The 18,153-nt window shown below is 33.3% G+C and overlaps 2 protein-coding genes and 1 long non-coding RNA gene across 6 annotated transcripts; 2 read left to right on the forward strand and 1 right to left on the reverse strand.

Moving 5' to 3' along the window:
* The first annotated feature begins 1,167 nt into the window (after nucleotides 1-1,167).
* LOC100646625 (synaptic vesicle glycoprotein 2C) lies at nucleotides 1,168-12,251 on the forward strand. Of its 4 annotated transcripts, none has more exons than XM_012310970.3 (12): nucleotides 1,168-2,006; nucleotides 5,951-6,013; nucleotides 6,567-6,728; nucleotides 8,729-8,891; nucleotides 9,104-9,225; nucleotides 9,557-9,801; nucleotides 10,495-10,655; nucleotides 10,821-11,013; nucleotides 11,225-11,339; nucleotides 11,431-11,590; nucleotides 11,672-11,799; nucleotides 11,895-12,251. In XM_012310970.3, exons 1-12 carry the CDS (start codon nucleotides 1,982-1,984, stop codon nucleotides 11,963-11,965), a joined length of 1,608 nt encoding a protein of 535 aa, XP_012166360.2. In that variant the 5' UTR covers nucleotides 1,168-1,981; the 3' UTR covers nucleotides 11,966-12,251. The 4 variants fall into 4 exon arrangements, with proteins under 4 accessions (XP_012166360.2, XP_020719728.2, XP_012166359.2 ...); XM_020864069.2 differs by lacking the exon at nucleotides 1,168-2,006 and adding an exon at nucleotides 5,301-5,331; XM_012310969.3 differs by lacking the exon at nucleotides 1,168-2,006 and adding an exon at nucleotides 5,369-5,857.
* LOC105665987 lies at nucleotides 11,398-13,494 on the reverse strand. The gene is made up of 4 exons (XR_001098915.3): nucleotides 13,169-13,494; nucleotides 12,808-12,891; nucleotides 11,662-11,816; nucleotides 11,398-11,577 (listed from the first exon to the last, which is right to left on the reverse strand). It is a non-coding gene; the product is annotated as an uncharacterized LOC105665987 (long non-coding RNA).
* A 242-nt stretch (nucleotides 13,495-13,736) lies between these two features.
* Nucleotides 13,737-18,101, forward strand: LOC105665613 (sorting nexin-4). Its single transcript, XM_012310966.3, has 10 exons — nucleotides 13,737-13,943; nucleotides 14,923-15,029; nucleotides 15,175-15,391; nucleotides 15,469-15,574; nucleotides 15,675-15,784; nucleotides 15,847-15,984; nucleotides 16,151-16,361; nucleotides 16,443-16,575; nucleotides 16,683-16,797; nucleotides 16,881-18,101. Exons 1-10 carry the CDS (start codon nucleotides 13,866-13,868, stop codon nucleotides 16,929-16,931), a joined length of 1,266 nt encoding a protein of 421 aa, XP_012166356.1. The 5' UTR covers nucleotides 13,737-13,865; the 3' UTR covers nucleotides 16,932-18,101.
* The last annotated feature ends 52 nt before the right edge of the window (nucleotides 18,102-18,153 follow it).

The following is an 18,153-nucleotide window of genomic DNA, read 5'->3' on the forward strand; positions in this document are numbered from 1 at the left end:
TTGTAAGAAGATTAGGAGTGTGTATGCAAAATATACGACCGTATCAGCGAAAAAAGAAGCGATGCAGAGATTCAGCGATCGTCAAACAAAGAAACGGAATTTTCCCTAGTGTGTTTTTTTATTATTAAGGCTTGGCGAATTTAATGAAACGTTGTCAAAACCTTCCCACAGGATTAGGAAACAAATTAGTTCGTATAGTGCACGCGATATGTCTGTATATCATTGTTTATCTTGATAAGTTTGAACGACAAATAGTATTCCGACGAACATTTCCGACGTGATGTCTAAAAGTACGTCATGGGGAATTGTTATCGGAAATGTCAAAAATTAGTAGAACAATTAACTTAAATTAGGTTGGGGGTCTGAAATTCAGTATTACGTGAATCATTTGGAAAACACTAATTACGTAACTACCGGTGAAGCAGCTTAATTTTGCGATGGAAACGAACAATTTGTTCAATTGTCCTTTGATTGATACGAGGATACTGATAAATCCTCGATATCATCGAATAACTTTGTTGCGGTGTTTGTGGAATGCTGAATGCATATACGAAGTTTATGTCGTATAAATAAAGCAAGAAGGCTGGAACTGAAAGGAACCTTCGATCTAAAATTTTTGTCTTATCTCATTTCGTAGAAATTTATCTCGGATAATTGTTAAATTTACTGCAGATAGCGACATATCAAGTTGTGTTGTTTATCTATGAGGACGATGCTAATTACATAGATATTTGCGTAACTTTCTTTTTTCAAATACTTTGTTTTAATTTCGTAAGGTTAAGTAACGTTGTCGTTAATTTCTTTATTTAAAAACTGAACATTTTTATCAGTTATGCAATACTTAAATTACAGCATTTATTATCAAAGGACGTTCTAAACTAACCGCGCTAAAAAAATGTGACACTTTTTGATAAGAAAGAAAGGAAGAAATCATCGTATTTTTAACGCGTCTAAAGCAAAAGCACGCAAGAATAAAGCGGTAAAATCGTATCAATCGTGGAAAATCATTCAGCTTTGCTTCGATTACGTTCCTTTTATACTATATAAAATCTTTTCCATAATACAGCTCATTTTCGTTAAACAGTATTTTTCATTAGAAAATAATCGCGTTACGTTTAGCCATTAAGTAGTTTTCCACGACGAATCAAAGTATAACTTCGAACTTTGTTTAACAGTTCTTTGTGCCTCTTGAATTCCTTATAACGTTATCAAAAAACGACCACGACCTCTGGAAGACCATATTTACACTTACAATTCGTGGCAACGTGGACAAGTCGAGTACCAAACAGCATAGCTTTCGCATCGACGCTGCTAGTATTATTTTAGCAATTGTTTCTTAATATCGCGTTAATATCAGTGTTACTAAGGGTAATCGACGTCCTAATTGGATACGAACGAGTAGACAGGAAAAAATACTCTGCATCTTGGATACAGGCGGTGGACAGTTTTGAAATAGGTAAAATAGAGATGTTGAGAAGATGAAACACGATGGCGGATCGACCGATGTGGCAGTGCGGGTGGAATCGAATCTTTTTTGTCTATCGCTCGTACGATTCGCCTCGATAACCTGTTTCGCCCCACCAGGGCGAATTTACATACACGTCGCAGGTGACTTTTGCGTTTGTCTGATTTTAGCGCGAATTGTAGTTTCGCGACAGGCATGTGCAGTGCATGCAGCTGAAATTACGCTCAGTTTTTCCGTCTCTTCACGGTGCACGTTGCAGTTGCTACAAGCGCGCAACCATCGCCTCTTTTCCGCTTTGTTTTTTCCTCCCTTTCTTTTCTTACCTCCCTTTTTCTCCTTTTTATCCTCCGTTTTCTCTATTTTCGTAAAGAAAAAGAAACAGAGTAATCGTCGTTCGCCGCAACGATTTCGCGCGTGTGTAAGAGAGAAAGAGAGTTCTCCCCTTTGACAGCTGTTTCGCTAACTGATTGGCTCAAGACACAAAATCACAGGAGGCGGAGGAAAACAGGATATTTAATGAATCCGTCGGCGAAGTACAGCGGTAAGTTTGTAAAGGAGTTGTATTTGTGTTTTCTTTTCTTTTTTGGTGGCAGGACATATTTTTGCTACTTTCTTTCTATTTTGCCGTTTTGTCAATGTCGCATTTTCAATCGCGTTTTAATCGAAAATCCTAACGTTTACGAAAATTAATATCGTTAACGTAAAAGTTTAATATTTGTCGATTAAACAATTTGAAATAAACACAGCGCCACATACCTATGCGGCTGTCGTTGGTTCAGCGACTATTCCAATTTCCAATTAATCGTAACAGATAATTAAACGAATTCACGATCGTCGCCCTTGCCATTCATCGGATTGAATAACTGCATGATTTTTCCAATTTTTTTGCCGCGAGAAATCTTTACTTCGCTCGAATCTTTTTTGCATATCGGGCGGAAAATCGACCGAGGACCGCGACGTAACTCGTGCCGCAAATTCACAGGCCAGTGAAAAACTAGTAAAAGAATTTAATTTTGGAAATATGAAAATGTGGGAACGGTGTCGTAAACGTTGCACAGAAAAGTTAGCGAGGAATTAACACATGAATAATGTTTTTCCTTCCGTTTATCACATTTATCATGAACCAGGCTGAAAAGCGAAGAAATCACGTATTGCGTGCGACACGAATTATTTCAAAAGTCACGTAAAACTGTAACTTTCTCGCTTTTGTTGGATTTGATTTGAAACGTCTACCTGAATAAACGCGCGAAGCGTTGCTTTTACACCAAAGATCGTATCACGGATTGAAGTATGAGTAGTAAATACCTTGTTATTGCTATCCTAAGATTGTAGTAATTATCGTAATTTTAAAAAAGTAGACAACATAGATTATATTTAAATTTCAAATGATCGATCAGCCAATTCAACCGATTCAATGACATATTTACTTTTATACGTATTAATTCTCAAACCTGTTTCGATTACCGCTCATCAATTAACTGATGTAACTACTTTACGCAATCACTCGATCCTGGAATTTAATATCGATGCTATAATAAAATAAACAAAGAAACGATTGCGAAAATACAATGGCATTGGAAAACTATAAACTTCATTCACGTTGTACTTATTATCGGAAATACTATTTCGCGGAGAGATCTCATACAAGTCCGATGATCTCAACTGCTTTTACTCCAACACCGTTTCTCTTTCATTTTCGGAATATTTCTTTCTTCTATCGATATTTTGTTCAAATATTATACGAATAATATAAAAACTTAACCGAAAGTGTACGAACTCGCATCTGCCAATGTTATCCCAACGTTGCTCAAACGTCGTTTCATCGCAATATCTTACATTCGATTTACGCGTTTGCCGGCATTTTTCATTAGATCGTTTGATCGTTTAAAGTTTAACCTAATCTTTTGCGAAAGCGTCACGGTCGTGTCGCTTCAAAATATACCGTGCACTGCTCGAGAAAAGTTCCGCGGGAGGAATTGGGCGCCGTCGATTGGATATTTCTGACAGACTCGACACGATCATAAAGATAAGCGCACGTATTGACCAAAAGTGTCATATACGCAAATAAAAGGATATAACAACGCGTGACGGTGAGCGATAGTGAACAATACCTCCCTTGCCTCTGTGTCGCACCGCGAAACTTCTTTCCAGCAGAGCACTGTACATACCTGTGATTACAATATTCAAATATTATTATCTGATCGATTACCTGACAATGATCATTGCGATTACGAAACTGAAGCAGCACATATATGTATATACCGATAACTAGGTGATAATCATTTGCATATGATAAATGCCCCAGCAATAGAAGGATAGTAGGTTTATTAATATTTATTTTCATAGAACATGACGCTACTTCCCCTTGCGATATTACGGAATTTTCCTTCATTATCGAATGCACCTAACAGATTTACGGTTTCCCAATGCACTGTAAGTAACTATGTATATTTGCTTCGTGACAACCAGATGGAATACTCGGGCTGTATGTTTATAGCGTTTAATTACACGACGTTAAAGAATGAAACTGAAAAACGAATTGCTGGTCAATCGTTCGCCAACAACGTTTATTTGACTCCGTCGACATGAAAGACCACATGGGGATAAATATCTTATTGCGACTGCTACTTGGGAAATGCTCGTTCAAACGACCGGTTTTTCATTGTATATGTAACATGTTAGCAAATAATTTTCATAAACAAGCATAAGCGACAGACCGACACACGTACCCTGGACGAATCGTTACGAAAATATTTTTCGATATTTCCTGATAATCTGCATCCCGTATTCCAGTTCGTATCACACGTGTATCGTAAGAATACGTGCCGATTTGTTTTCGAGACGAACACGACGAACGTGTTAAATCGATATTTTGATTTTTATACCACTTGTACTCTCGCTTTCACAGAATATGAGAAACCCGTTAGATTTGAAAAGATTAACAAATATACATATTTAGATCGGCCGAGAATTTTTAATTCGAATTACATCAAATAAATTACAATTGTTTCGTAGACAGCGTGGAAAACAGAAATCTCTAACAATAATTCATAATATTTTAATACACGTGACGCGAGATTATTTTTATATCTTTAAATTTGTATATCTGCCTTCAGGGGCATGTCAATCATAATTAAAATTGCTTATTCACGTAATTAATATGGTTCATTGTTCTTCCATTCAATACCGTGAAACACGATGTTAAATGTCATAACTATGTATATATTCCTTTAAATGAAAACATTTATTCGTTCCTTTCTCGTTTGATAAGCTCTACTTACAATCGCGCCACATTTTTTAAACGTGATACAGTACATAAAAATTGCTGCATCGAAAAGTATTTTTTAATATCCTAATTATGAAAAAGAACGTATACCAAAATACTGTATAAGTACTAATATAAATAACCATTAATGTAATATCAATATAAATACTAAAATATTCACTAGACGAGTAATTGACCAAAGTAAAGTTTCGCACACGATTATCGTGCAAAAGCAGATACGTAATAAACATACATTTGCAAGATAATGAAAATAAAAGTAAAATAAATTATAAAAGAAGGAACGAACGAATACGAAATATAAAAATAGAATCTATGTATATGCGGACGTGTAATACACACGCAATACAATATACAGGAATTTGGAAAATTTCAAACACTATGTGTTTATACATTTTTTCTACGGATACATGGAATTAACGAGCTACCATCAATGTAAACAAGTATTCTACTTGAACTATTGTTGAATTTGCTAATTCTTCAGTTAGACTTTCTCGGCCATCGTCTCACCATTAAATCTAGTCATTGTCAAACATTTACAGTGTTATAGTGATCAATTTTCACTAAATGCTATCAGCTGCAAGTTGCTTGCATTTTCTCTTCTTATTCGAATAAATATCATTCTTATATGATATGATTCTATCGTACTTTAATTACGTTCGCAAATATTTTTTGCCAAACTTTTCACAATTGTAAATCGTAATTTATAATAAAGCGGCGAGTGAAACATCTTTAGTGAAAATCCGTCGCTCGTTGACGATAATTCGATTATTGCTATAATAAATATTACCTATTGCCAGCCTGTAACGTAAACGTTTACACAAATCGTGTTTAGCAACGACAAATACCGTGAAATTAAAGTAACTAAGTACTGATTAAATATCATAAAATGTAACTAACGTCAAATTTATAAATTGTTAAACTCTATGTTTGTAAACGTTCATTTACAGAGAGAATATAATCCTAAGCAATCCTTTTTTTTTTATCGTTAAATTACTAACTCCAATCGTTAATAGTAATAATTTATTTTATTAAACGTATTACGCGAATAATGGTGTTTAAGCGATTCTTCGATTTGCTTTCAATGTTTAGCTACAAATATTTGCGATGTACGTTATTTTGCTGCTTTACAACGTTACTATAATAATATAGGAAACTTATCGTAGAAGATCAATAATCGTGTACTGTGTGTCTTGCTATAGGTGAAGACGTAAAGTCTGAGGAGTCTGGTCCCGTAGATTTCGAACGAGCAATAACTAATGCCGGTAAGCATATATCGATGTTTTTATTCCGCGCTCTCACTTAAAACAACGTCTTATGCTCCATCAATCGCTATCGCGCGTTTAACATTCGGAAAAAGAAACGTGTAAAAATTCCAGACGACCTAATAGCTTATTTTGCTTTTATCTTTCGAAACTATTAAATCCTGAACGATGCATATACACGTATATAATTACCGAAACAACTATACAAATTAAAAAGGAAATAAATATTCCTACGTAACGTTCCAAGAGCTTCGAGTTGTTCGTTTTCCCAAAGAATTTTTATTTTCTTTCCCTTTCGTAACATTTACGAAATAAACGAACAAAACGATGTCCCTCTTTCAAAGTATCACATCGAAACGAGCATCTTTTCTAAGGATAAAGAAAAGCAAACGGTCAGGAATATCATATATATATATATATAGAGAGAGAGGGAGGGAGAGAGAGATAGAAATCCGACTTAAAATTGAATCCAATCGAATGACTTTCCTTGGAATCTTTCATCGATCGAACGACGTCTGCCACTCTTCCATGTACACGTAAAATTTGTCGACAGGCTATGGAAAATTCAACTACTTGTTGCTGTTGGCCGTGTTACCCGCTAGTTTCTCCAGTATTTTCTCGTCATCGGCGATGTCGTACGTGTTACCATCGGCCGAGTGCGACTTGAAGCTCACCATGTTCGACAAGGGTCTACTCAACTCGATGACGTTCGCAGGTGGTATATTCATTTATTGGCGTAATCACGTAACCGCGACTGTAATTACAGGTTGAGCTTAAGACACAGAGAGTCAAAGCGCGCATTTGGTACGCTTCGAGTTTCTGGTTAGAACACACATGGTGTACGCTATGGACACGTTAGGGAATGTATTTGTACGAGTACGGACATGGTAATTAAATGACACACTCTTGTACTTCATCGTGCATTGGTTACGTGATTCGCGTGGGCAACGATTTTGAGCGATGATTTTCAAGCAACGAGAAATCGCGTTCGCGATTGGCGAGCGATCGCTCGACTCGTAATTTAAAATTGCTTCCGTCTTTATTTCTACTGTAACGTAATTTAGATTGTCGATTGTTTGCCAGGTAAGAGAGCAAGACTTTGAAAAGGTCTCTTTATCGGGTTTGTGATGTTGGGAATTTTTTTAAGAAAAAGAGAGTGGATTATTTTATGACCTGTTTAAGATTATTGCAAATTAAAAGTCCAAACCGCATTGTTTACCGCATTCGTTATCGTACGATCGATTCGAATCAGAAACGAAGAGATACTTTACGAGTTTCTAATTTTTAATCTCTGTTATACATAATATTTTCCAGTAACGGAATTTCTCGTTTCAAATATGTACATATTTTATTAGTGTTCATACGCAGAGTGTACTCTTTCCTTTATTCGATCGAGTGAATTCCGATTATAAAAATTTTGTACGAAACTAACGATATGATTAAAGAATTCGAAAGATGTAAGTGCGATGAAATTAGCAAAAGTACATGGTGTTGGACCATGGTGTGGACCACCACGGTCACAGTCGGAAAACAAAAACACGATCTAAAGCACGTCGATCCCTGTGATGCATGCAACAGTAGAAAAACCGTAAATATACCGATGCAATGAAATGATCTCATTGCGATAAAAACGATAATAACGACGAGTTTATGCAAATGGAAACAACAAACGAAAGTGGTAAAGAAGAGATTCCTTCTCGTACCGAAGCATTCGTGACGTTCGAAAAAAGAACTTGGATGATTCGAAATGGAAAAAGAATGTAACCCTATGCAGTTTCTTGCGTTGAAACAATTATATGACTTAGCAACTGAAAAGATATTGGATCCATAAATACTTGAAGAAACTATCAATTAATCTTAAACTGTATTTGAGTAAATGAAATTTCATATCCAGAAAAGTGATTGTTCTATTATCCGGAAATTTCATTATCGAGGCAGTTTTGTTTCCATATTATTTTGGATAAGGAAGACCGTACAATTTATACAAAAGGAATCGAACAGTATAAGACGCAGTATTCTGAGAAAATAAAATTTTTGACAGCTTATCGTTTCTTTATTGTATGAATTCATAACTTGTTGATAATGCCACGCGCAGCATCACCTTTAATAAAACTCTCTAACGGAGAAGCTTGATATCAGTATACTGCGAAGAACTTGATATTATGACAAACAATAGGAACAGGTAAAAGAGATATGAGAATTTATGAAAACGGAAAGTCCCACGGAAAGATCAATGTTTATATCAAACATAACCAATATGATTTACAATGCGTAATATCTGCATCCGTACTTCTGAAACAATTCCAATAGCTTTTGTTTAGAACGATATCTTTCATCGGGAAATTTCATCCTTCATTTCTGATTCATTGTCGAATAAGAAGATTATTCATTTTTATTGTATCACGATTTACATCAAAATTTCTATCGAATTACATTAATTATTACTTTCGTCATAATAAGTAACTTTACGATTTAATCAATCACGTATATACATTTTATTCCTATAGGGAATAATTTGTTAAATATATGCTGATGTATATTCTTTGAAAGTCAGTTTCGAAATTCTTTTCTTTCTTTTTTCCTTTTCGCCTACCCGTTCAAATTACTGCGAATATAATGAATAAACATAATATGATTCATATCGATAAAGTGCGTATCATAAAATTAACCATCATTAAACTTCCCAACTATCGTTGAAAATTTGGCTGATTTCAGGTATGATCAGCACTTCATTTTTCTGGGGATTTATGACCGATACGTTTGGTCGTAAGAAGATAATGTTTTACGGTTACATGGTCGCCGGAATCGTGAGTTTGACGGCTTGTTTCTCGCATACTTCGTGGCTTCTAATTTTCTTCAAGTTTCTCGATGGCGTGATGTAAGTTGATACAACGATCATTGCAACGAAAACATTAATACTTCGATCGTTGCGATTCGTATCTATCTTTACGTTAACTAACTACGTTGAACTGAGACTATAGCTCGAGACAGAATTACAAATCTACCGTACCATTGGCGATGCGTATGGCAGCTAAAATTGATTCTTTCAAAAAATATCAAATTTTGATAATAATCTTTTCACGCTTGCAGCATGTCCGGCCCGTATGCCGCTCTGATGTCTTATTTGGCAGAAGTGCACAACGATGCGCAGCGATCTCGAACCTATATGTGGCTAGGGGTGTTTTTCTCGCTTGGGAATATTTCTCTACCATGTGAGTACCCTTCAATCGCGATATCCTGTTCTCATATTCTTCTAATGTGTTTACGTAGCTTTGGAAATTATTCCTTTTGACCATTGAAGCGATTCATTGAAGGAAAATTACGATACGTTCGTATAGCAATGTTTTTCTGATCTCTGTATCAACTGATACTAAAAGGAAGAGCAATTAACGAATATACAACACTGAATGTCTATATGATAGAAGAAAATTCTATGTGTCGACTGGGATAAACTCTTTAATATCTTTAATATAGATCTTCAATTTCATTTCTTATTTTACTTTACGTTCATCCGCATAAGACAGGGGAAATATTTGGTTTCAGGCATCGCCTGGTTGATCATACCGCAAAAATGGACCATTAACGTTTGGACCGGGGTCGTAAAGATCAGTTCATGGCGTGTGTTCCTGGCGATTTGTTCGTTGCCAGAGTTTCTTGCCTGCTTGGCGATCTTCGCATTCCCCGAGAGCCCGCGTTTTCTTTTGTTGAAAGGCAGGAGAGAAGAGGCTCTTGAAGTTTTCAGAAAGATATACTCGGTGAACACCGGCAAGGATCCAGACTCGTATCCAGTAAGCAATGTTCGATATTTCAGTGCTTTGCACGAAAAATTGCAAATTGCATCCAATTACACTTGTCATATTTCCACTCATGCTCACTCCTTGCATAACATTAATGCGACCATTCGTTCGTTCATTATTGATACCAAGTCCAATTCGAAATTGTCGAAGTGACTATCTTCTGACTTCTAAAAAAAAAAACCTCTACATGATCTGTTTAGTCTTCTCGTAGTGTGCTTTTTAGTAATAAATTAATTTGAATGGAAAAGAGAAAGGCAGCTGGCAAATGTATTTGTGAAGACAATGACAAAATCAAGGTTCAGATATTTACGACGAGACTTAAAAAAATATTAAGATATAATCGTTTGTAGGGATGTAGAGTTTTAGGGAGGGTGTTGAAGTGGTCACCACTTCTAGGAAAACTCCACATCTGGTCTTTTTAGCTTTCTCAGCGCTGAAGCCATCGACAGCATATAGACAAAAGAATAGCAGGGAGGCAGACCATAAACAGTAGACAGGCGACGTTGGCTTCGGGGTTTTTAGTTATAAAATAACACTGCTAGCGTGCGGATCTGGACCAGCTCAAATTGTATTCCTGTATTCCACTATCAAGTCAAATATATATTTTGTATCTTACACTTTATCCACGCGTTTTTCTCTCTTTATATACTGAATAACCTCAACAGAAATGATCTTCGTTTTCAGATAAAAGATATCGATGACGAGTATTCCGTTGAGCTGGAGAGTAACAGTAAGATAAAGGACAAGTTACGTTCCTGCTGGCAACAGATCAAACCACTCTTCCTATCGCCAAACATCTTCAAACTGATCGCAATCGGCATGATTCAACTGGGTGCCACGATAGGGTTAGTTGGATCAACTGAATTTTTCTTGAAACATTTTTTCATTATCGTTGGCTCTTTGATTTCCTTGTATCGTGTCGAATATATTTCAAGAGACAACGTTCATGAATGACTTTAATCATAGTAGAAACGAAAAACGTTGACCAATGAGGAAATTTCAATTTATAGATCGAATTCGATTAGACTATGGATGCCACAATTATTCACAATGATGGAACAATTCAAGAATGACGAATCGAAATACGAATATTCGAGCTCGCAGCCACGCTTCTGTTACATGTTAGGCCAACAAGGAGCCAATCATAGTTTCTCAACGAGTTTTGTAAACGAAACTCTAAATGCTGCCAACACATGCGTACCGGTATTACGTTATTTACATACAAATACAATAAATCGTTCCTTGTTTACACACATTTCTTTGTTTTTTACATTGCGATGGTGTAAATTAAGATTGTACAGTGTGCATCGTTGCTTGTTACGCGTACTCACGGAGGATTTATTAATTCTCTCCTTTGGCTTTTGTTTGTTTACGTTGAAGATTTCAATCACTTTTTACGCGTGCTTTATTTCAGGTGGAATTGAACTCAAAAGTATTCATTAATTCTATCGTAATTGCGGTTACCGGTGTAATAGGATATACTTTGGCAGGCACGCTCATTACTGTAGTAGGGAAAAAGAAACTTATAGGTGAGATATCTAAGCTGGACATAAATTTTGTACAGGAATGTACAGGAAAATATTGATCTTTGTAATAATTTCTAATTTTTATTTGTTGCAGCAACTTGTTTCATTGTAGCAGCTGCTTGTTGTGGCTCGCTTTACTGGGCCGAAGACACTAACAGTATTCTTGGTTTGTGCTCAGTTTTTGTAGCCATGTCGAGTATAGGTGGTGCCTGTGTCGTAAACGTAATCGTTGATAATTTCCCTACATGTTTAAGGTAGAAAGATATATAATTTTGTAGCAATTTGTTTATTCTACATCTCAAGTATCTTATCAATTATTTAATACTTTTCTTCAGGACTATGGCAGTTAGTCTAACTATGATGGTAGGCAGAATCGGGGCGGTCATAGGCAATTTACTATTTCCAGTGCTGTTTGACTTGTCCTGCTTGGGTCCTTTCATTATGATTGGCTCTGCCTCTCTAGGTAAAATCATCTAAATCCTTTGGTATATGAATAATAAAATAATGTCAAGACATAATATTCTTATATGTACATTGCACACAAATTTAATTTTTTAGTATCGGCATTACTAGTGATCATCCTTCCACGAAAAAAATCGCAGAAGAATAAGCCAAAGCAAATTGCCTGACGAAAATGTGTATGGTTAAAATGTAACCAGCTAATAGTAGCTAAAAGAATCGCTTGTAAATACACACTTTGTGCTGGTCGTTGATCAATTGTAATTTTCGGTGCATGATTTTTCATCATGCAAATATGTAAATACAATACAATTGCACTCATGTAGCATAAGGTATCCCCTCATCACTTTATACGTATGCGTGTAACCAAAACACTTAGCAAGACAAATGCATGGCCTAGGTGACGTTTTTAATAAACATCATGATTGCATGGCGCAACATGATTTTAGAACACGAGATCCTTATCCTCGAGATTTAATAACCTCGCCCGTCAGTGAATCGTTAGATAATACATTAACTCGCAATTAATAATTATTGAATATCGTAAAATTCAGAGGCGATGTAACGAAAAGAAGCAATATTGTTACATAATAAATCTTCGTTATTACTATTTTAAAGATCGTAATAGCTCGTTTTCCTCTGAATTTACTTTTTTAATTCTTATTATCTTAGTATTAACAGTCATAAGTGTCCTACGCAATTGGAAAAACTAAATCTTTAAAATCAGAGACTTACTAACAGTCAGTTCGATCTTCTAATTACGTAAAAGGTAATTACAAAGTTATTTTCATACAAAAAATGTTTTAACACGTTCAAAATATAAAAAGTGGTTTGAATAGAATTTTGCTATATTACGTATTAATTACGTTAATATTACTCATTATTTGTTAAAAATGTATCTCTGGTATTAAATAAATTGTAGAATACTAAATAAATATTTCCAATTATCCGGAAAAAGATAAAAGCTGACGTATAAATACGTTTGCTTGTGTTAAAATAAATCAAACGTTACCAAATGTCCATGGAAAGCTTTCAGATTCATCGTCTGTGATATCCACCTAATGCTTCGAAGTTTCCTTAGCGATCAAACAATAATCTGCACAAAAAGAGAACAAAACTTAAATGTAAAATAAATATGTAAGAAGAACAAATTATTTAAAGATGAAACAATGATTAAGGTTAAATTGTGTTTCGGAGGCTCGTTATACGGTTACTGGTAATTGTCGGTAAAATGTGGCAATCAAGAAGATAAAAAGAAAAAAAATAATACATTATAGGACATTATAGCACAAAACGCGAGCGTTAATTGAACGAAGTTAAGACTAACGTGCATTTAAACGATGAATAAGTATAAAAGTATGTGTACTACGTACTGTGGATTAATATTAAACACGTCTCATTATTATGATCACACACTAAAATGGCCATCACGCTGCAATTTGCTCAGCAATACAAATATATATAGTACGTATATACGATTTCAGAAAAGTTGTTTCTTTCTATTAAATAAGCAAACATATATTCACTGGTTATTATATTTAATTAGCTTCACTGTGTTTCTGTGATTTCTCTAGAAATTAAAATTACCGAATTTACTAATGACGTATCTACAAACTATCAAAAATATTTATAAAGAAATGATTTTCTACGTGCACATAGATATTAAAATAATGTATGCGCAAATTATTTCATTTCTTGCAATTTGCAATCAACTGCACGCATCTGTTTCGAAAACTTCCGGCTTCAACGCACTTCTTAAAATTCCCTAGAGCACCAACAAAAACTACGTTAGTTGCTGTTATTTGCAGGATATAAATATGTTTAAACGAATTCTTTATACTACGAATGAATTATTGAGATTACAATAAATATGTTAATGGAACTAACGAAACATTTTCGTAAACGGATTAGTGAGTCGTTATTGAACGTTTTAAAGGGAATTTAACCTGCTGCAACGTACAGCGCTCTATTGAATAAAGTGACAGTGTCAGTAATGGAGAAAGTGGACGTGATGTGAAAGGCTTCGGAGTTCTTTTGCCGCTTTGTAGATTTTTAGGCTGATACAGAATCATGGAAGAAGTGTTTCAGAACGGGAATTATCAGAGGGAGTCAAACGCAAACATAACTACTATGGAGACACAAAAGGAGGTAAGAAACTGTTCGAATAGTTGACCATTTCAATTCGTCCGCCAAATCAATACGTCGTTCGAAGCTATAATTTTTAAACACGTTCTTACTTGAACGGGTTTCTAGGTATTATGATTATCGTAATATTTGTGCAAAGTTAAATTACTGTGAAATTATATTTGTTTAAGTTAAAGAAGTACTAGAAGAATATGTATGTATATTGCGAAAGAATCGAAGTGACGCGCAGTGATTCTCATGTTTTGTTATTGTTGTTCTAAATCTCTTATTTTTTTATTGACGTTATTTTCTAGTTTTACTTTTAATAACTTATATATATATATTTTTACTATTGTTTAATTTATGCTATATTTTTTTGATATGTCAAATTTTCTAGTACACCTTTGTTTATAAATTAGCTTTAAGCTATTTTTATAAATTTGTATTACTTAAACGTATAATATGTATAAAATAAATGATACTAGATTGCTTAAAAGAAATTACTTGTATTATTACAATAGTAAATACAGATTTCTTAATTTATTTGAAAAAGCATCAAAGTAGGTCATGAATTATCCGTTTGAGTACCACTATACTAGTGTTGGCGGTATCTACATACGCGTTTATGAAGGATATTTAAACCTATGATGTCTTGAATTAGCATGCAACCAATTTAAATTCAGATATTATTGTAAGATATTATTTTATTGAGTAATTACTGATAATAATACAAATCATACAATTTTTTACTTTTAATTTTGGAACTTAATAAATATAAAATAATTTATTTGTTTTTCTTATATTAATTGAATATAATTTAATATTGATACTTAATATTAAAAATAAATTATGTTATTAATATCTGTTAATAATTATTTACATAGGTTTTATTTATTTGTACATGTCATTTTTCTTTAAATCTACTTTTATAAATTATATAATATAAAAAATGAAACAGTTGTATTTTCTATATCTTAAACTCATTATTTGTATTCTATATTAGGATGTATTGCTTGATCACATGGAAATCTCTATAGTTGAAACTGAAAAGCGTGCAAATGGAGCATTGAATTTAAGAGAGTTTTATACAGTCTACCTCATTGAGACTAAGTAAGTGAACCTATCATTCTTTACCTAACAAAGTTAAAATAGAAATGTTTTAAGCTTGTGTACATTTAATTTTAAATTGTCTCTTTTTGTAAAAGTTACTTTAACATCTATGAAATATATACATGTATATTAAATATTATTGTAGAGTTACAGATCCAGACTTTAAAGGTGCACTCACCAAAGTAAGTTCTCTATGGCGCCGATACACAGAATTTGAACTACTCCGAGCTTATTTGGAAATTTCCTATCCATATATTGTACTGCCTCCATTACCAGAGAAAAAAGTTTTATATGCATGGCAAAAGGTTACCACCGATACATTTGATCCAGATTTTGTTGACAGACGAAGAGTTGGTCTTGAGGTATACTATTTATATTTATTCATTGCCTCTTTATTTGAAAATATGTATTTGATATTTACAATAAATTTATTTCTAAGAATTTCCTATTGAGGGTAGCCTCGCATCCTATATTGTCTCGTGATGAGCATTTTATGGGATTTTTGCAACAAAAGGATGGTTGGAGGGAAAGCATTAAAGAAACAGGTACGTTCTGTCAAAGAAGTATATATCTTATTATCTATTTATATCATTATTTATTTATATATTTATAATGAGTGTTGTAATTATTAATATTTTATGATAGGTTATTTGCAATTAGTAGAATCAAAATTAAAGGCACTGAGTGTGGCAGTGCGATTAAGGAAACCAGATAAGCGATTTGAAACAATCAAAAACTATGGAATTGAACTTCAGGTATGTTCAGCATTGAGAAAAAATAAACTTTTATAGTAGTACATATCCGTTTAATATTTCAGAATAATTTATGTAATGTTCTTCGAGTACGTGCGCGACTTGTAGAAAAACAACACAGTTTGTACAAATTACATGCAAATTATGGTCGTGTATTTAGTGAATGGAGTGCCATAGAAAGAGAGATGGGTGACGGGCTGCAGGTATTCAATTTTATATATATTATAAATATTTTTTAACATTTATATCTTTAGAAACATTAAAATTACCAATTTTTGCGAGAAATTTCTAAATGATAAAACATAATTGAATTATGCTACAAGTATATATATTGCAAAGCGCACTGCATTACAGCGCCTGTTTTCTTAGAAATCGGGTCACTACTTGGATTCATTAGCAGCTACAATAGATACAACCCTCGAAGAAGAGGAACTAATAGCAGATCAGTTGAAAGAATGGTTGTTTGGTGCTTCTGCGTTACAAGCAGTTGTCAAACGAAGAGAAGCTTTACAGTTAACCAAAGATGAAGCTCATGATGCTTTAACCACAGCATTTGAACAAAAAGAAAAAATTATACAAGGTTTTAAATTATACTAAGTACTATTATCATCCAATTTACAAATATGGGAATTTTTGGAGCTAATACAATTTATTATTGTAGGTAAATCTGGTTTAATGTCAAGATTATTTGTATCTGTGGATACAGAAGAAGTTCGTGAATTAAAAATGTTACAATTGGAACAAAGGATTGCACAACACGAAGAAGCCGTCAAGCGGGTGGATGAAGATTTAAAGTAATACATTTTAATCAAATATTTTACACATACTCATAGCATATAAAAAATATACTATGAAACTATGTACAATACATTTCTCTATATTTTACATGTAATGTTTTTAGATCTTTCTCTATTAAAGCAATGATGGACATTGAAAGATTTCAACACCAAAAGGTGGTAGATTTAAAAGAAATTTTGGCAGCTTACTGCATTTTACAATTTAAACTTGCTAGAAAGGTAACATTTTTGTTTATTATTATTTAACCAATTTACTACTTATCTTTGTACAGATGAATCAATGTTTCTATAAATAATTGCAGGGATTGCAAGCTTGGCAGCATATCAAGAGTTGTCTGGAAAGTATGCCATAAAAATCTTTTCTTATCGAAGCTGACACAGAACAATAATTGTTCCACATCTTTCGTGCGATATACATTCCTATAATTGTAAGCTCACTCATACTTACGCTTATTATTACATCAATGTACAAGATTGTTTTTATTATTTAATGTTAGACTAGATAATATTATATATACATATATATTATATATACACACAATTCATGTTGGATATATACATAGTTATGTGAGACATTATTTAATATTTATATGTATTTAGTATGTTCTTGTTGTACGTGTAAGATACAATTAACCAATTATGTGAATGTTCAGGCAGTACTTAAGGGTTGTCATAAGTCAAGATCTGTGTGATTTATATATAATATAAATCACCAAGTGAAATCCATAGAATGTTAGTTATGAAAGTTGAAAAAATCGTTGCTGTAACTTTTTATACACTGTCTTATATCTGCTCAATAGGCTTGAATTTCATTGACGTCGATTAAATCCCGGATTGTATCTCACTTATGGATACAATTGTTGCATTTATTTTTCGTAATACTTAGGAGCCTTAATCTCATCGATAAATGATAAAAATTTAAGATTTGAAATACTATTTTCTACGTGTGAATAACTATGTTTTCTACGTATATACCTGGTTCAGTATATTATAGTATAGTAGTTTAAATTGTATATTAATTTTTCTTTTCTTCTGTTTTTCAGTTTTCATTAGAACTTATTTAGGTCATACATTTTGCAATGTACTCTGCATCTAAAATCAATGGATGTCTATTATACCAATGTTAAAGTTTTATAGTAATTCCTCTATAACAATAACAATTTTCTTGGTTTCTTGTCTTACTTAACAAAGAAAGCAATCTTTTTCTTGATTTAGCTTGCTAAATTTTGTTTCAATTAGGTGTAATCAATATGTTGAAAGGTACATCACACAACATATGTACGTTATACGTATGTTTGCTCATTAATACTCCTTAAAATCAGTAATATAATTTAAATAATATTAAATATGATAAATTACATATTTTTTTTCATTAAATATCTAATATATACAATATTTATAACGAATAATTAATGTTGTTTGTAATGAATAATTAGCTTGAACAAAATTTATTGTAATACTTTTGGCGACAATTAATTGTACAAGAAATTCCTAATAATTTAAATAAAATATATGAGACAACATTATGATCTTTTATTGCTACGAAATATTTTGCTAATGGAAGTATTTATTGTT

Source organism: Bombus terrestris, chromosome 8 (genome assembly GCF_910591885.1).
Source record: "Bombus terrestris chromosome 8, iyBomTerr1.2, whole genome shotgun sequence".
NCBI lineage: Eukaryota > Metazoa > Arthropoda > Insecta > Hymenoptera > Apidae > Bombus > Bombus terrestris.

What these genes read in the sequence shown, in the direction of transcription:
- LOC100646625 (XM_012310969.3), top strand. Translation starts at nt 5,800, where the DNA reads ATGGTGTTTAAGCGATTCTTCGATTTGCTTTCAATGTTTAGCTACAAA. An exon ending in TGGGAATATTTCTCTACCAT is followed by an intron (nt 9,226 to 9,556) that starts GTGAGTACCCTT and finishes ATTTGGTTTCAG; the next exon opens with GCATCGCCTGGTTGATCATA. An exon ending in AGGGAAAAAGAAACTTATAG is followed by an intron (nt 11,340 to 11,430) that starts GTGAGATATCTA and finishes TATTTGTTGCAG; the next exon opens with CAACTTGTTTCATTGTAGCA.
- LOC105665613 (XM_012310966.3), top strand. Translation starts at nt 13,866, where the DNA reads ATGGAAGAAGTGTTTCAGAACGGGAATTATCAGAGGGAGTCAAACGCA. An exon ending in GGAAAGCATTAAAGAAACAG is followed by an intron (nt 15,575 to 15,674) that starts GTACGTTCTGTC and finishes ATTTTATGATAG; the next exon opens with GTTATTTGCAATTAGTAGAA. An exon ending in CGGGTGGATGAAGATTTAAA is followed by an intron (nt 16,576 to 16,682) that starts GTAATACATTTT and finishes TAATGTTTTTAG; the next exon opens with ATCTTTCTCTATTAAAGCAA.